At 53.9% G+C, this 14872-nt stretch overlaps 1 protein-coding gene across 4 annotated transcripts in view; it reads left to right on the top strand.

Annotated features, from left to right (window-relative positions):
* The first annotated feature begins 6109 nt into the window (after positions 1-6109).
* The window catches only part of RBPMS2 (RNA binding protein, mRNA processing factor 2), a 75357-nt gene continuing 66594 nt past the window's right edge, over positions 6110-14872 (top strand). For all 4 annotated transcript variants that reach the window (XR_008992635.1, XR_005033967.2, XR_008992634.1 and 1 more), the window contains exon 1: positions 6110-6358. Coding sequence is in view for 1 of the 4 variants with exons in the window: in XM_057488897.1 (XP_057344880.1) it covers positions 6272-6358 (87 nt within the window). In the remaining 3 variants the exon portion in view is untranslated. The remainder of the gene's footprint in view (positions 6359-14872) is intronic.

Below are 14872 nucleotides of genomic sequence, written 5' to 3'. Positions count from 1 at the left end.
TTCAAAAGGCAATTCTGGTCTGCAACCAAGAATAAGGTCCAGTGGCTTGGATAACCTCTAGGGCCTCTCCTAACACAAATTCTATGACTCGCAAAGCCACAACACCCACCACAGGGAAAGCCTATGGATTAGGCATTGCTTTCCACCCCTACTGCTTCCTTAAATCCTTAAGGCCTTAAAGAGAATGAGAGCAGCTACTCCCTTCTCCTTATGAACACCGTAAAGATGGAGGGAGGGCACTCTTTACCTTCAGCGCTGAGGGTACAGCCAGGTTATCTCCCCTCTTTACCCAGCTCCACCCCATTCCATGCAGAGCCCCAAACCGCAAATGACTGTCACTTGCCTCACTGGACCCAAGTGCAACCATTCCTACTTTCAATTTCAGCCCCTTGGTCTCTCCTGGAAACTCTGCCCAGTGGGACCAATTCCTGGGCATGCCAGGCAATTCTGCAGAGTTCGTCTGGCCTGGAGGTCCCCTCCCAGGCTCCGGGAGACCTGCAGCTCAGGCAGGGAGGCAGGCCAGAGTGGCACTCTCAGTGACCTTTGGCTTCCTGGGAAGGACTCAAAACAAGTAGAAATTTAGCAAGTGCCATTTAATTGTTGCCAGAACTTAAACACTTTTTTCTTTTTCGAACACACAGATTTTCTGAGGAATAAAGGACCATTTAAGAACTCTATACGAAAAGATCTTTGATTAGTTTGGTATTTTCTTAGAAAATTTCCAAGCAAACTGCTTTTAAAATTAAACAGAAAGTACAAAATGAACTCAGTGCTTTGCTGTGAGACCTCAGGTAAGTTATTTCAGCCAGTGAACCTGTTTCACCATCTGTGAACACCACTGGCCCTGTGGTTGGGTATCAGCTAGGGGTAGGGCAGGGGCTGTGGCTGCGGAGATACAGTTGTTAAGTCGGGAACCCAGAGCCCAGGCTAGGGAACTTTGGCCTGCCCAGACACCTCTTTTGGGTTTCTGATTATTGTTCTTCAATCTTCTGCTTCCCTTTCAGATTCCTGGTATCCTATTCTCCCATCTGAGAAGAGGGGAAATGCAGTCATTGACATGTTAGTATAAAAATATGCCTCTCGGGTATTTTTCCATGATAACCCAAGTGTTTCACTCATTCAGTATTCCTTACTGAACCCCTCTACCAGGACTAATCTGGGCACTAAGGATTTGAAGATGAAAAAGATACCATTCTTGTCTTCAGGACCTCCCCTAATTTTCAGCCCTCTGAGGACAGAAGAAATAACATCTTTTTTATTTTTTGGTGGTGGTGGTGGTGGTGGGCAGAGGGACGAGCGGAGGGGTGGTGGGGGGGAATACTGTCTCTTGGGAAGGCTGAGTTTGAAATGAAATTCTTGGTTCTATTCCTTTGCTGATTTTATAATCATCCCTCCTGTTGCCCTAGGGCTTTGAGGCCTTCAAAGAACTTTCAGAGCCTGCATCTGACTTAACACTCACCAAAGCCTGGATAACATTCTTGATAGCCTCAAAGAGTCTTACTATGAGAAAACAATGCCTTAAAGAGATTAAACTACCTGCCCATGGTCACACAGATTACCACCATCATCTGGACTTAAACCCAGGTCTCCCAGGCAAAGGTTCTTTGGAAACACTATTGGCCTTGGATTCGAACCTAAGATTTAGGTAACTCTACGGCCCAGGGTAAGAAGGCAAGAGGACAAGGAGAGAGCTCGGGAACTTTGGGCTGAAATAACCAGGTCTCTGATCTTGACCTGCACCACTCTGACCTTGTCCTTCAAACTAGCAGTAGGATCATGAGCAATAATCACAACCACCAAGAGGGTACCATGAGCTCTTAGTTACCTTACATAGCACCTCCCTGAGGTTGTGCACTAGTATTCTCATTTTACAGATAAACTGATTGATACTGGTAACTTGCCCAAGGTCATAGAATCAGAATCCCACTGCAGCACCATTTCACGCTGCCCACCAGTAGCTAGGCGAGTTTCCCTAATACTTCTTGAAGGGCCCCCACCAGTAAGATGGCGAACTTCCGGCTTCTCTTCCGGGTCCTCGGTTCCCGACGGCGCCACCTGAAGCCCAATCACCTCTCTCCCCACTCCCACTCCCAGCACCTGGCCAATAGCCACCTGCCCCGTAGAAGTGACACCACAATCACCCCATGCCCCTTCCTATCCTATATAACCCAACACCTTTCCCCAATAAAGCGGAATTCTCCGGTGAATTGCTGCTGTGTGTCCCTCCCTTCCTTTCACTTCTGAGCCTCAGTTTTCTAATATGTAAGTAGGGATAGCAGGAACAATGAGAGAATTATGTGAGAAGGCAAATCTCTGGGGCAGGAAGGAGTAGGTACCTTATAAGTGCCAACATTCTGCCCCTTCCCTCCCTGAGAGCTCTTGCACCCAAGTGGAGCTTAAGCCTATAAATGCCAAGAAAATACACCTAGATACATTCCAGCCCTTGGGCCTCAATGTCACCCTCTCTACCTTCCTTCTTAATGCCCAGGCCTTCCTGATGGTGGGGGAGCTAGGGTTAGACTGGGGGACCTGCCCTGAAGTAGCCAGGCACACCGTTAGGATGCTGGGTCCCAGGGCAGTGTTTCTCAGGAATGAGGCCATCTGATTCTTTTCCTTACCGTAAGAATGAAACATCAAAGGATAATGTATATACAGTAAATCAAAGAGAGAAGGCCACAGGCACCAGGTAACCCAGAGGCCCCAGGAATGGCTATTATTTCAACAAGGATTTATTGAACACCTACTACTGCAAATGCCTACCACTGATCAAGCTCTCTGCTGGAGGCTAGGCTGAGAAGTTGAGGGTGAGGTTCTATTCATTCAGCGAGTTTCGTGGGCACTTCTGGAAGTCAGGGATTTTCCCCCCTGATAGGTGAAACTGTAAGACAAGTGATTCCCAGGCTCAAGAGGACACAGAGAAGGCCCTGTTGAGAGCAATCAGGAAGGTCAGGAAGCTGGGAAAGGGGGCAGTTCCAGGCAAAGGGAACAGAATGTGAGAAGCTCAGAGGTGACATGAAACCTGGCATTGGGAGAGGAGGACACTAAGATGATACTAGAGGCTGGGCTATTGGCCACAGTTGGGAGAGACAAAGATACAAGTTCCCCCCACTCCAGGCAGTCTGCCAGAGTTGTACACCCTGCCTCTTCTTTCTCCAGGCCCATTTGCAACAACCCCAAGGCATCAATGGGTACCTATGCTGGGTACTTATGCCTGGCTGGGTGGGAGCTTTGTGTTTTGTATGATCTCCAAATCCTTGGGGCCAGAGATTCTCCCATTCCTGGGGCTGTGGAGGATACAGACAGCTGCCATAGAGAGAATGAGGCAGTTGCTGCCTCCCAAGTGCTTAAGGGCCGGTCACACATATGAGAAGCTTTCTGAGGCACTAATATTGAGTCCTTATATAAGGTGTTTCTTAAAAAGGCAAAAAGGAAGTAATGTAAATATCTAACAACAAGAGATTAGTTATGGCACATCTAATAGGGGTCAAGCAATCATTAAAAATTATGACTGAAGAACCTGAAAAGCAATGTTCATGAAAAGCTTAAGGAAAACAAAAAAAAAGGAGTGAGTGCCAAAACTGTTCCACAGTGAAAAAAATTATGCAAAAAATCTAAAGGGAAATGTTATTAAACTTGCTTTCTAGATGGCTGATTGTTTTCTAAACTAACTTATTGCTGTCAACTATTTGAGGATGACCATGTTTTTCTATGATCAGAAAAGTAATATATATTATTAAAATATAATCATTGGCTTCACATCAGGAAAGAATAGTGAGGGGGCCAACTGTGAATCCTGCATCATTTGTCACTTCTTTGGGTCTCAGCTTCCTCGCCTATAAAACGGAGACCTGAAGGACAAGTCAGGAATCCCTTTTTTGAAAAATTGAAACCAACTCCTAGAGGATGCCAGAGTTTAGAAAACTGGCCAGGCTTTTTCTCCAGAAGAAAAGTGGAGCTGAAGTAGGATGTTAAGGGAAGGGAGGATGCGGATTGGTATTTGGATGGCGGGTGGGGAGAAAGAATACTGCTGAGTCAAATTCGGAGCTAGGCCTGATGGGAATATCTATTCTAGGGAGGGGCTGGGGGTAGGGTGGGACATAGAAACAGGGTTCAGAGGCCTCTGAAGGATGCTCAGGATATCTGCAGTTCACAAGGCTGGCTCCATTTGGAGGTACCAGAGGCTGGAAGTACCTAGAAAACTCTGGGTAAAATGAAGCACCTGTCACTAATGGCAGTGCCTAATTCCTATGAAGTTTCCTCATACTAGGGCTTGGACCAAGTGTTGGCTTTGAGGGTAACGGGAAAGCAGGGTGCTTCTGGGGTTGCACACAGGGCTTCCCCTGCTAACAGCAGGTACTCAACAATTATTTACTGCATGGATATGTCATTGGGAAAGATCACCTATCTCTAGGTCTCAATTTTCCCATCTGAGAAATGGCAGGTGACAAAGATTATAACTTGTTGGGGAGACTAAATCACAGGCGTACTGTATACTTCCATACCCAATAGTCCTGTAGAGTAGTGCTAGCACTATTTAGAGGTAGGCACATTGAGGCCCTGAAGGGTTGAGTCACTTGTCCAACGTCTGGGATCCTAACTGGTTCAGGACTGCAAAACCAAATCTTACCTTTACACTGACAATGTGCGTCGCTTCCCATCTTAAAACCCAGGTGCTACAACCTGGTTTGGTGGGTAAAATCAGGAGAGAAACTAGGTGTAGGAAACTCCTGATCCCAGATGGGATCCCTCACCTCTGGGCAGTGTCTTCCCAAGTCCCGATGGACCCTTCCGCAGGGATCTCCTGGGGCGCAGCTCGAGGTCAGGGGCGTCGGGGACGGGCTGAGTTCTCCGGTACCTCCCCGGGATTGGGACTGGGGCGCTCCAACCGCTGCCCAAAGTGGCACGGGATTTTACAAAGTGGCTGCTGGGGCTGACACTTCAAGTCAGAGAACTCACCCGGAGACGGTGCTCTAGAGACCCTGCTGGGGAGTCGCCAAGGCCCTGCCCAGCCGCGAGGCTGCTTTCCCCTCCCCCAGCCCTCCGGCTCTGAATGGGAGGAGGGGAAAGGAGTGGTGGTGGAGAGCAGTATTTAAGCTGAGGGAAGAGAGCACCCAAAAGCTGGGGTGAGGCGTTAGGGGCAGGCGAATGGAATCTTCTCGGTCACCAGGGTTACCCCTTCGCTAATGTCCATTTGGGCCCCAAAGACTCTTCTCCCGGCCCTGTGTCCTAGTCAGTGACTGGGAACTGTAAGGGAGTTTGAGATCTAAGTCCCATCCTCTGAGATGGAAGCCTGAGGCCAGAGAGGGAAGTGATTTCCTCAAGGTCACGCAGCAAAACAGCAACAGCGCCCGCCAACCGCAGAAGCTCAGGTATACGGCCTCTGACGGCCATCAATCCCAGCCCCCAACCCTCTAATAGCCCTGCACGCGGGGGAGGGGGGGAAGCGTGGTCGGGGACTGGGTGGCTGGATCTGGGGGTGAAATGAGTGCGGTGGGCACCCCATAACCCCCGATCAGGGTACAAGGGGTCTCCTGAAACCAGCGCCCCGGAGCCGCGCTTCGAGTGCCCTTCGTGTGGGGCCGCCGGCGCCAGGATGCCTTGGAGAGGGGGGTACCGGCACCTAGCTCCACCTCCCGCGGGCTACGACACAGCGGTGCGCGCGGCCCCTTTAAGAAAGTTCTCTGGGCGAGTTCATCAAAGTTTAAAACTTGTCGTGAGAAGGGAAAAGGGAAAAGAAGAGTGAGGGATGACGGAGAGGCAGAAAAGCCCCCACCAGAGGCTGGCGCGCCGCGGCCCGGACCGGGGCGAGCCCGCAGTGCGCGGCGGGGATTGGCTGCGCGTTCCCCCGGAGACCGCGAGGAGGGCGGGGAGGGGGCTGGCCGGGCCCCAGCTGAGGCCGGTTCCGGCCCCCGCCCCCCGCCGCCGCCCGGCGCCCGCCCCCCGCCGCCGCCGCCGCCGCCGCCGTCGCCGCCGGCACACTCGCCGGTCGCAGTGAAAAGGCGGAGGCGGCGGCCGCTCGGGCTCGGCTCCGGTTCCCAGTGCCTCCCCCGCCGCACCCCCTCCCCGCCTCCCGCACCCGCCAAACTTGATGTGACCCCCGCCCGACGCGGCGGCCCCTCTCACCGCCCCGCGCGCCCCCCACCGCCTCCCCGCCCCGCACCCCGGAGCGCACTGCTCACCGCGCCCCCTCCCACATCCCCTCCGGGGCCAGGCGCCGCGCTCGCCCTCCGCGTCCCCTTCCCTTCGCCACCCCCGCCCCACCCCCCGCACCATGAGCAGCCTGAAGCCGGACGGCGAGCACAGCACCAGCACGGGCACCGGCGCGGGCTCAGGCTCCGGAGGCACCCTGGAGGAGGAGGTGGGTCTGCGGCCCCGGGACTCGCCGGGTCGGAGCGCACGCGGAGGTGGGCGGGGGAGCGGGCACGCCGGGCCTTCCGCGCCGCGCGGGGCCAGTCTGGCAATCGCTCCCGGCGCCTTCCCGCCGCTGCCCTTCGGCCGGGGAGGAGCAGCCCGTGTCCGGCGGGCGGGGGCGAGCAGCGGCGAGCGGCCTGGACTGCCCCGCTGAGCGGGTATTGTCTCCCCGCCCTCCCGGGCTCAGGGCGGGCCGCGCGCCGGCCGCTGGCCGTGCGTCCCGTGGTGGGCGAGCCGCGCGGCGTCCGCCCCCCGCCTGCTGCCCGCGCGTCCCTCGTTCTCCACTTCCGAGGCGCTCCTCCCGCATGGCCGCTCCTCCCGCCAATGCTGGAAGGAACAGGGGGGTTAGCACGGCGGGCGGGCGGCACCCCGTTTTCCTTGCACTTTCCACCCTGACCCCTCCCGGTGACCTTGGAGACCGGGACCGGCTGCGCGGCACATTGGTTCACTAGAGTTGTAGTCATGGGGGTATAGATGGGCTTTCCTTACAGCCCCAGAACTTAACTGGCAGTTAAAGTTGGGAAGGAGATGTCTAAAAATAATCAGTTCCCGGTTCTCCTCCCTCCAGTTTTGCCCTGGCAGCGAAATCAGGACCCCAAAGCTGGCCTGGGTGGGATTGTGCCAGGAGAGGCGGCATTATCTTGTCCACGGGCCATGTGCTAAGAGGAGGCAGTATGAGGTGGTTCCGTGGAGTCACGAGTAGCCGGGTGGTCAGTGGGAGGGAGGAACTGGGAAGGGTGTGTGGGGGGTAAGGTGGTGGATGTAAGCCTTAAGGCTCTCAGCGGATGAAGACCGGGAGCAGGGCCCGCACAGACAAGAACTGGTGTGGAAGGGGGTCAGGCTTCGCAGCTCCCTCAAAGGGCCTCTGGCCTCTGCTGTGTCACTCCAGGGCTAAGAGACCCTTCCTGCCGCGCCCTGGCATGCCCTTGCCCAGGAAACCGAGGGCCTTATCCACCTCAAGTTATCCACCCTGAACTCCCTTCCCCTTGGTCTGGGGGAGAAACCGCAGAGCCCCTTGTGTGGCTGACGTTGCTACCGCCCTCCAATCCAGTGGCGGTGCCGGTGGGCCGGCCGTGCTATAGGTTTGGTGCAGAATGGCGGCAATGGCCCCCTGCTGGGTTGGGCTTCTCGGTGCGAGAGGGCTGGTGGGAGGGTCACACTGCCAGCTCCCACTTTTAGTAATTCAGAGGCCTGCTGCCAGCCCCAGTCCACCAATGATGTGGCATCTTGAGAATCTAGATCCGGCTCTTTGGGGGGCAGGGCAGAATAGACAACTTTTCACTCTGAAGGATGGCGAGGGAGGGCCATCTGTCCACTGCTGTGGTGTGGGGTGGTTTTGGCTCCTGGAGACCTTGTCCCTTATTGTACCTCGATGCTGACAGACCCTTGGCATTGGTGACCTTAAGCCCATTTTGACTACCTGGTTGTTCAGAATACCCCCTGAGGATTGGGAGAGGGTGACAGGTTTGCAGGTGTGTGAGGAATCTTTTCTTGGCCCCTGAGGGCTGAAATTGGGGGACGGAAAGGGTGCAAGTGAAGCTGTGCAAGGACCCAGAATGCCACTAGGCTAGCAGGTTGATTCCAGCAGGGCCTTTGTGCCATCCGAGAGGCTGGGCTGCCCTTCATACCCGCCCCTTTGAAGTGGGAAGGAAGACCCATGTGGCCAAGATAAGGCGCAGGGAAAGCATCTGAGGTATTGGTTGCTTTTTTTCTACGTGCTTTTTCTGAGAAGGCAGAATCTTCAAGAAGTGGAGTCCTTGCTCTTTCTCCTTGGGGGTGAAGATGGGCTACATACAGCACAGTGGAGGTTTGGGGAGTCAGTGCAGCTGGCACTGACAGAGAGCCATGGGCTTGTGTTCAACAGGTCTAAAACTAAGGGCTCTGGGGACCTGGAGCTCCGCGTCTGCTCTAGTCAGTTTAGGCACGAGGATCGGCCCCCTCCCCTCCTTAGCCTTCTGAAGAGTGGGCCAAGAGCTCTTCTGCTGGAATTCCATCTTGCATTTGGTTTGAACTGGAACCAAATTCCTTCCTTTTGCTTAGATGCTCTCTAGGCAGTCCATTCTGCAAAACCCAAGATGCACTGTGTGGGGACTCGGCCTTGGCAGTGCTGGTTTACTCTCATGGCTGGCCCGGGCAGGCTCTTCCCAGGTGACTGCTGGAGATGAGCTAAAGCAAGCCTAGAAAACTAAGGAACCCTACTTGCCCACCATAAGACCTCAACTCCTAAAGGTGGTAGGTCTCTGGAGAAAGGGCTTACTTAGGCTTCCTGGTGCCAGGAGAGGGTATCCGTGGGGCTGCTGGTTTTAAGCTGCTTTGTGTAGCCTTGACTTTTCCCTGCTTGCCCACTCTACCCATGGGGGCTCCATCTGTATTGTAAGTATTAGTTTCCTTTTCTGGACCTGGGGTCAGGGATATAGGTGAAAGATCACAGACTGGGAGATGAGGACTTGCCAGGAAGTGATGGTATGTGATCAAATTAGGGGATATCAGCAAGTGATACCGTGGTGCACGGACAGGTTAGAGGTCAGCACCCCCACCCCAGATGTGGCTGAATAGGAGGTTGTCAGACCTGTGAGGGTGGGAAAAGCATTCCAAGAAGAGGGAATAGCTAGCGTGTATAAAAATAGGGGGTGGATTGTAGAGCCACAGGGCTTGTTTGGGAGACTAACAGCAGTTTGCCACAGTGCACCAGTATTCACGGCCACCTTACGAAGAGCACGAGATCATGCAAGCTTGGAGGAAGTTAACATTTTTCTGCCACTTGGGAAGGAGACATGTTAGTGGCTTTGATAACCTTTGAAAGCTAAGGAAGGTCGGGAGGAATTAAGGGGTGGGTCTGTAGGGGAAGGAACTTAATGTCCCTTGCAGTCTTAAGGCTCTACCCTACCCCAAGCAGATCGTGGCTGGTGCCTGAGCCCCCAAAAGTGAAGTAGTACAGCACACATACCCTGCTGGGAGCAGGCTTGCCTTTGAGCCTCAGACCCAAGCTTGTCTGTCTTAGTGATTCTTAAGGGATGGCTAGTTCAGTGTTTCTTGGGAGGGGTATATGTGATTTGAAAACATATTCCATTTTGAAAATGGAGACTTTACTTTTATCATGCAAGGTAATACTAAGTTACAGTCATTATTCATTGGGGGACCCCCTGAGGGGACAGGTGGTATTTGGAATCTTGAGTTGTGGGGGAAGGTTCAAGTTTCTAAGAGTTAAAGGAGTTTTATGCCAGCCTACTGGTAAGCTATGAAAAGGCAGGGATTAATGGCGGCTAAAGGGGCTGCAGCTTAGCCGAAGGGTCTTGGCACCTCACTGCCCACCCAGCCCCAGTTTGCTTGTGTATTGGATCCAGGGCAGACTGGCCCATCCTGACCAGGGCCAGGGTTAGCACTCTAGGTGAAGGGGAAGGAACTCCGGGGTACAGCGTGTGACTCGGGCACCTCCCCTTTGTTCTTCTCTGCCATCAAAAGCATCTGACAATCTGGGATGTCCTGGTTCTCTGTCTGCAGGCTTTTATTGGTAGGAGGGAAGGGAGGCATCTATGCTTCTGGGATTTTACCTGGAAACAGGGCGCAGGCAGATGGGTTTAGGCAGATTCTGGTAGGTCAGCCTCCCTTGCTTATTGGGGGTGGTTGTACTTATGCCCCCCGTGCTCAACCTAATGAAGAGGCTGTACTAAGAGCAGTAAACCTGTATGTAATATCTGTGCGAGGCATTGTTCTAAGTTTTTACCGTTTTAACTCACTTAACGTTGACAGCAGCACTTGAAGGGTCATCACCATTTATAAACGAACAGCCTGAGACAGAGGTTGAATAGCTTTCCTGCAGCTAGTTAGTGGCGAGGCTGGAGTTTGAACCTAGAGCACGCACTGTACCTGCTGTTCCCTTCCATGTTGAGGTTTTAGGTGAAACTTGAAAAGTTTCCTGCAACTTAAGTTTTTGAGGCCCAAGCTTTGGGTGATGCCAGAGTCCCACACAGAAGCCCAGAGACTGGCTTCAGGTTCGTTCTCTTGGGGCTGATGGCATCTGAAGGCCGGCTGATGGGCGCTGTCAGCCCCTGCAGGAGGAGCGTTTTATCACAGATACTGTTTACAATTGCCATTATGTGGTGACAGTAAAAATCAGACCAAGTCCGTTTTATTATTTTTCAGTTTTCTACAGATAGTAACACCCTCTTGTTGCCCGTACTGGGGCTTCCTGCTTTCACACTCCCCTTGGTGCCCTGCTGCTTTGGACATTGTAACTAAAGAAATGGTACTTGCTCTGAAGTGACTGCCTGTCATTCTGGGGGGTCGTTCTCCTGGGTCTCCTTACCTCCTCCTTCCCTGCACATGGACAGCCTCGCCCCAGTGAGAGCCAACTTCAAAGGCTCATCAGCGTTTGGACATCCTGGCTGCTTCTCATCCCCCTGTCTGAGCAGGGCTGGTGAGTACTCTTATCTAGAGGCAAGACATGAACCTCAGGATGCTTTGCTCCCCTGCTCTCCACCCATTTATCCCGTTGGGCTTCCAGGCAGTCCTGAGAGGTAGAGGGCCCACCCCATCTGCCCTAAGGGCTGAGCTCCTGGTCCAAGGGCTCCCACCCCTGGTTACCCAGAGCTGAACTAGAGCGCTAGGTTCTGGCAACCCCCGGTGGCCCCCAGCCTCTGCCTGACCATTGGTTTGGGCAGTAGCGACATGTGGTGCCTTGTCGGTTCCTCTGCCAACCCCTGGTAGTGGCATCCTCACGTCCCTGGCAAAGCTGTGAGGCAGTGGGGTGAGCCCTGCACTGTCCTTCAGAAGCCGTGCTGCCATGGCGTGGGGCCTGCAGATAGCCCACCAGGCTGCACGTGCCGGGGCCCAGTCTGTGCCTGCCCAGGGACAAACACGGCCTCCTGCCTCCTGCTTCTTCCCCTGCTGCACCCCTTGGATAAGAAGAGTAAGGTTATAGCTGTGAGACGTGCCGAGGCTAGGCAGGCGGTGGTATCTTGGGTTCTGTCTTCCTAGAGTCCCCTGGTGGGTCCGTCTGTGCCAGAGGTCTCCAGAACAATAGCAGGGGCTGGGCCTAGTGCAGTGTCTGGCTGGACCTGTCTGCCATGCCTTTAGTGGTTTATGGCCTACTGAACAGAGGCTCTTGACAAGTTCTCACGGCCAGCTGTGTGGTTAATAAACAGGCCTCAGACTTCCAGGGTGTGACCTGGACCACCAGGCCAAAGGACAAGGGTCTGGAGTACCCAGCTCGTCTTGGTGGTTAGCCAGCCTCCCCTTCTCCTAATGGGCTTTTATGGCCAGGGGAGGCAGGGCTGGTCAGGAAAGGTTACTGGAATAGGACCTGAGACCATTTTTGAGAATCTTTGTTGCTGTGAAGAGCTTCTACCCAGACTGGTCCCTGTTCTTGGTGTATGACTGGGGCTTGGGATGGAGGGACCCACGTGTGTTTGTGATAGAGAAGCTCCAAACCGGAATGCAGGTGCTGGGAGCAGCTTCCATCTCTCGACAGACGCCCTCTCCCAGCAGGGGCATCAGGTTAGGGAGCATCTCGTCAGGCTTCATCTGCCTCAGTCAAGTGGTGGGCTCAGGGCTGTGTGTTCATGCTGGTATAACATCACGTGGTTAAGGGTTGAAGATACTGATTTTGGAGCTGGAGGAGGGTTGTAAGACTTGCCTAAACCAGTGCTTTGAATCAGTGGGGTGGCATGTGGCAGTGGTGACAACTTAAACCCTTGCCAAACACAGGGGGCAGACAATAGGTCTGCACTGGCTTTCCAACACAGCACTAGGAGGGACAGGGGAGGTGGGTGGTACAGAAAGGAAGGGAGCCTCACCCAGGAGGCCTCCATGCTGGGGGCCCGGTGAGCCTGCCGCTCTGAGTTGCTTCTGAAAGCCTTGGGCCCTGGCTCTGTCTAGAACCACATGGAAAGCAGTCACCCAGTCATAGCAGTGAGTCTGCACAGTGCTGTTTGGTCTGGTTCCCTAAATGAGGTGCAGGCTGGTACTTAAAACCAGCTTTGACCAGGTGTGTTCCCAAGATATTAAGCCTTCTGTTCCCGGGCCTAGAAGTAGCTTGGAGTATGAGGTGTGAAGTCTCCTTATTTACCACTTGGTACCTGCCCAGCCCTGACCCTCCGTTTAGAGAACTTCTCCGCCCCCAGCTTGGTTCCCCCCTCCTGTACACACACACCATTGGAACTCTAGGACACACTGCAAGCTGTAGGGGAAGAGTCCCAGCTTCCCAGGCAACTTGGGCTTGACCCCCAGCTCTGCCACCGGCTGGCCAGGCACCTCATCCCTGAGCTGGTTTCCTCATCTGTAGAACGGGCCAAACTGCCCTCTGTTACATCAAAGGATTGTTGCAGGCCCACGTGCTGCTGGCGCATGTGAAGGACCTGGAAACCATAGTGTGCTTCCCAGAATGGGGTCTCAGAGCAAAACCCTGATAATACGTGATGTAGGGACAGGCAAACACTGGAACAGACCCTAAGCCTGGGACTTCCCCACACCAGGTCAGACTGTGAGGGCATTGGAAGTGTCCTGGGTGGGGGCTGCCAGGAGGGAAGCTGGGTGGCATCCTGGCCTGGGAGCAGAGCAGCCTGGAGCTCCTCGTAGGAAGCATTCTGGGAGCGTGTGTCCCGGTTCGCATCCACTGTCTGGCTGTATCTGCTTGCGCTTTTCCCGTGTCCTTTTCAGCCCTTATAAGTCCTGGGTCTGCGGACCATGTCGCCACATTCCATCCACCTCTCGTCAAGTGGCCCCACTCAGGGACTTCTTTCCCTCGGGAGGGGTAAGAGCGACCTGTTAGTGCCAAGCCTAAGCATGGCAGAATCAACCCCCACCCATGCCCCACATACACATGCAAAAGAAAGGACCCTCCAAAAGGGGAAGATGTGACTGCTCTGAGGTTTCTTCTCCGCAACTGTAATGTTGCCCCAGCAGAGACCCCTGCCAACCACCAGGCCCATCTCGGCAGCCCAAGGCCTGGATGCTGACTTTCTGAGCTCTCAGCTCTGCTCTCTATCCCCTTCAGCACCACTTCTTTGCCTTCCTGTGGGTGGAAGGAAGGCATTAAGCTCTGAGCAAACGGAGGACAGTGCCTGAGCCTTATTCTGAGGCTCAGTCACCTTCTGCTTCTCTTGGTGTCTTAGAAGGTAGAGAGAATGACTGAGACAGTCCCCCTCTTTGTAGCTGAGGTGGAGGAAAGCCAGGCAGCCACCTGCCTGTCTGGTAGCTGGACTGCAACCCAGGCTCCCTGACAATTGGTTTGAGGCTCTTTTTCTTGGTTTCCACATCTGGTCAGAGCAGAGCCTGAGCCTAATAAGCCCAGTGTCTTGGTTCTCAATGGGTTTTCTTCTCCTTGGAGAAGCCAGAGCAGAGCTGGCTGTGATAATGGATGCTACAAGTTTAAAACAGACCTTCAGTGTCTTTATATCAGGAAAGTCATCTGCTTTGTATAATGGAGGCTGCAGCTCATAAACTCCTGTGGTCTGGTGGGTGGGGGTAGTGAGCCCAGGGGGTGGCCTGGGCTTCCACTGGGACTCAGGGGCTTTCTGGGGCTACACGTGCCCAGCTGTCCTGTCTGAGGCGTGTGTGAGGCCCTGCTCTGGTCTCCCGCCTGCAAGTCAGCAGGGCACAAGGCTGCTCCCACTCAGCCACTGTTGGTTGGCATTCTGTCAGTCTTCCCTTTGGCTTCCCTGTAACCGGTTCTATTTAGGACTAATCGCCAAGTGGGAATCCCCTCTCCCCCAAGTCAACCTTCTGCAAGGGGCTGTTTCTGCTTTCTTAGCTCAGAAGCTGAAGATCACTTGTTCCTGGCACCCAAGGCTGACTTCACTGGGGTCTGAGTGGGTTGGTGGTGTGAGGTCAAGGTCTGCAAAAGGCTATTGAGTCATGAGCTCCTGGGGACATGGGTTGCTTCTGACGTGCTCTGTGACATAAGCAACTCACCTTGGTTTCCTCATCTAAAAATAAAGTTTCTTCCAGCTCACATATTCTTCATTTCATTGCTGCTGGGCTGGGAGTTAGGGAAGGATATGGGAGGGGCTTATGAGAGGCTTGTTTTCCCTTTTTGGATTTCCCTCCTGCCCCACCCCCTTCCCTAAGTGGTGTTTCCATCCAGAAGATACCCAGATTGCTCAGACCAAGCAGCCAGTAGACGGGGTTTGAAGTAAGAGCCTTTGAGGGAGGGGACAGTTGCAAGTTTTTCCTAGATTGAATCCTGAATTTCAGAGATGCTAAAGGACTGCTGCAGAGGATCAGTTTCCAAACACCATTATCATCTCTCTGATAGGACGCTTCTGTCGCTCAGGGTCATTTCCCAGGGAGAGTCTCCTCGGGTCTCAGCCTTCTGAGGCAGATTTGGGTAGGAGGCAGAAGGGGGAGAGTGTTCCTGGTAGGCCTGTGGGGTTTGTTTGGGGGTGAAGTGGGGGAAGGGTGGGGATGACCCTGAAATATTCCAGCTCAGCATCCTTTGTGGAGAAAGGCCCTTCCTCGGGTT

The sequence above is a fragment of the Manis pentadactyla genome, chromosome 11 (assembly GCF_030020395.1).
Source record: "Manis pentadactyla isolate mManPen7 chromosome 11, mManPen7.hap1, whole genome shotgun sequence".
Taxonomy (NCBI): Eukaryota; Metazoa; Chordata; class Mammalia; order Pholidota; family Manidae; genus Manis; species Manis pentadactyla.
The sequence above is the reverse complement of the archived record's forward strand: the minus strand, read 5'-3'. Positions and strand labels throughout refer to the sequence as shown.